Raw genomic sequence first — 2425 nt, 5'->3', positions numbered from 1 at the left:
ACTACTACTACTACTACTACTACTACTACTACTACTACTACTACTACCACCACCACCACTACTACTACTACTACTACTACTACTATTACTACTACCTTCCTCCCTTTCCTGACACTCCACGTATGCAGCAACATACACCGGTGCACGTGGACGATTGCCGTGGGGGAATACCAACAACTACAAAAACAACAACATTGAAGTCTCACCCGTTTTACGTGAAGTGGCGTAATACTCCGTGAAAAAAAGCGATATTCGCGATATTCAGTAGTCGTAAAATATATTTCTCACTGGTGTTTTTCATATCACTAGGGTGAAACTCCATCCATAAACCCCAACCACAAATACGGTCGATTCAAATTCCAGTGCTGGAGAAATATGTGTTTGATTTTCTCAAAAGTTTCCACACTAATTATAGAAATTTACGCGTAAACTTCGGCAAAAGTGTACAAAAATCAACAAGACTTTCTCAAAATTTTCATATTGCCACCAACACACCTAATTCACCATGTGCATATTTCTCCACACTGTAAAACTCAAATCCTTTTCTCGCTTCGCTCCGCCATTTTTATCAAACTCACCTTAAAAGTAAAAGGTCCGGCCGTTAGCGGCGGTGACCTAATAGATTCAAGTGCTGGGAACTTGGCAATATCGGCAATCTTGAATTCGAGTTCATTCGGCGAGCAAGGGGGTATACGATCTGAACAAAAGATGGTATGAATAATCTCCTCCGCAGATAATGGAAAATAAAATCATCGAATATACTACGACCGATATATTATAAACTCTATGAAACAAAATTTACGTTTCCATTGACGATTTATGACTTGAGAAATTTCAATTCCGACACTTCGGAGAACCACAAACCGCCGAAAAAACAAGTCCGCCAACGAGGAAAAATTGAAGCCGGTCGAGTTGCATAAAACTCAACAACAATTACCCCAGCGCATTTCTAAGAGTTTCCAAAATTCGAAATTAAACTTTTCCATTCCAAACAAGTCCATCGGCAAAAACCTAGTGCTAAAAATATCAAAGACAACACGCCGATGAATTCCAGTGATAATATTCACGGAAAAAAATCACCAAAATTTCCCCATTTTCCAATTAGTCTCATTCCCCTCAACATCCAAAAATTCCAATACACGATTTGGACCTAATCCGTATCATACCACCCTGAACCTAAGATTCTCCCTCTTATTACTAGCAGTATAATCGTTGCTGATAGGACTTTTTCCACTGCTCGCTCGGGAGGCCGGAGATGAATCTTCTGGAGTCTCCGATGACGATGGGGATCTTCCACCACTCAAAATTGACATTTCAAAAATGACCACAACAGAACAGGAAATTCAATTTCGTCCATCTCATCAGCGCTAGCAAAAAATGGCAGAAAAATGCCCCTCCCTAGAATCGAACCCGGGTCGCCCAACCCCAGAACCAAACCAATTTCGAATTGTCCACGACTACCCACACAAGAACTATCACGGGAGAGTCGAAACGTTCGTACACCAGAAACGATCGTTCGAATAGACGTAAAACTGCCACCGGCCGGGATCGAACCTGTGCGGGTCCTCATACCCCGGGTTGCCGCGAAAGAGCTAGCAGCAACGCGTCTCGATATATTTTCTTCGCAATCGCCCTATGTTCTCCATCATCCTGATTCAGGAAATTATCCATCATCACACCACAATTAACCTGCCGAAAATCGCAATAAAAGAATCGCTTCGCTCCGCCCTGTACTACTTCCAATATCCTCAAATCTGAATTCCCAAGTTCAACAATATCAACACTGCAGAAATCAATTCCAATCGCGTTCGTTGCCTCAGTGGCGAGTCGAGAAATCTGAAAAGGAAACAAAAAATTACCAACAAAAAACTGTCGAAAAATTTCATTTTTTCCCGGAAAAAATTCTTCTCGGAAGATAATTTTCCAATACTATTTTGGAAAATTTTCGTAATGAAAATTCATACCAAAATTTTCAAAATTCGTCAAAATTATTACTTTTTCCCATAAACTCGTGCCCTTTTCGACCAACTTTGCCGTAGCGCCCAACCCGAGATTATGTTTCCATTGAAGTGGTAGTGTTTCCCCTTCCTTAGGAATCCACTTCGGATCTTCCACTGCTGATAAACAATCAGCAATACTCTGAGAGAGAAAAAAAACTATCAAAAATTTTCACAAAAAATTTTTCCCACTTGTGCGTTTTGTTTCGTCAACTTAGATGCACACAATTCTGTGATCGTGCGGATACCGTCCCCTACGAGGGCCATCCTTTTCTTACTATACACCAACATAGGTTGTCGATGTGTGCAAACAACTCGATATTCGTTGATGATATTCAGAAATGGGGAAACTGCCAGACCATACCTAAGGTTACTTATAGAGGAAAAAACCCTAAAATTTACCACTACTCGCGGCTGAAAATCGTCAT

At 40.9% G+C, this 2425-nt stretch overlaps 2 protein-coding genes across 2 annotated transcripts in view; both read right to left on the bottom strand.

Annotated features, from left to right (window-relative positions):
• The window catches only part of Pmar_PMAR011820 (hypothetical protein), a gene marked incomplete at both ends in the record, with an annotated part of 1251 nt that extends 304 nt beyond the window's left edge, over positions 1-947 (bottom strand). Inside the window, 3 exons of the mRNA XM_002773911.1 lie at positions 96-177; positions 579-697; positions 938-947. Of these exons, the coding sequence (XP_002773957.1) occupies positions 96-177; positions 579-697; positions 938-947 (211 nt within the window). The remainder of the gene's footprint in view (positions 1-95; positions 178-578; positions 698-937) is intronic.
• A 619-nt stretch (positions 948-1566) lies between these two features.
• Pmar_PMAR011819 (conserved hypothetical protein) lies at positions 1567-2264 on the bottom strand (the record flags this gene model as incomplete). Its single annotated transcript, XM_002773910.1, has 4 exons — positions 1567-1689; positions 1738-1836; positions 1996-2139; positions 2190-2264. The coding sequence occupies 4 exons, from the start codon at positions 2262-2264 to the stop codon at positions 1567-1569; spliced, it is 441 nt and encodes a 146-aa protein (XP_002773956.1).
• Positions 2265-2425: the final 161 nt, after the last annotated feature.

This window comes from Perkinsus marinus (genome assembly GCF_000006405.1).
Source record: "Perkinsus marinus ATCC 50983 genomic scaffold scf_1104296958712, whole genome shotgun sequence".
NCBI classification, from domain to species: Eukaryota; Perkinsozoa; order Perkinsida; family Perkinsidae; genus Perkinsus; species Perkinsus marinus.
This window is presented reverse-complemented; position numbering and strand designations above follow the sequence as displayed.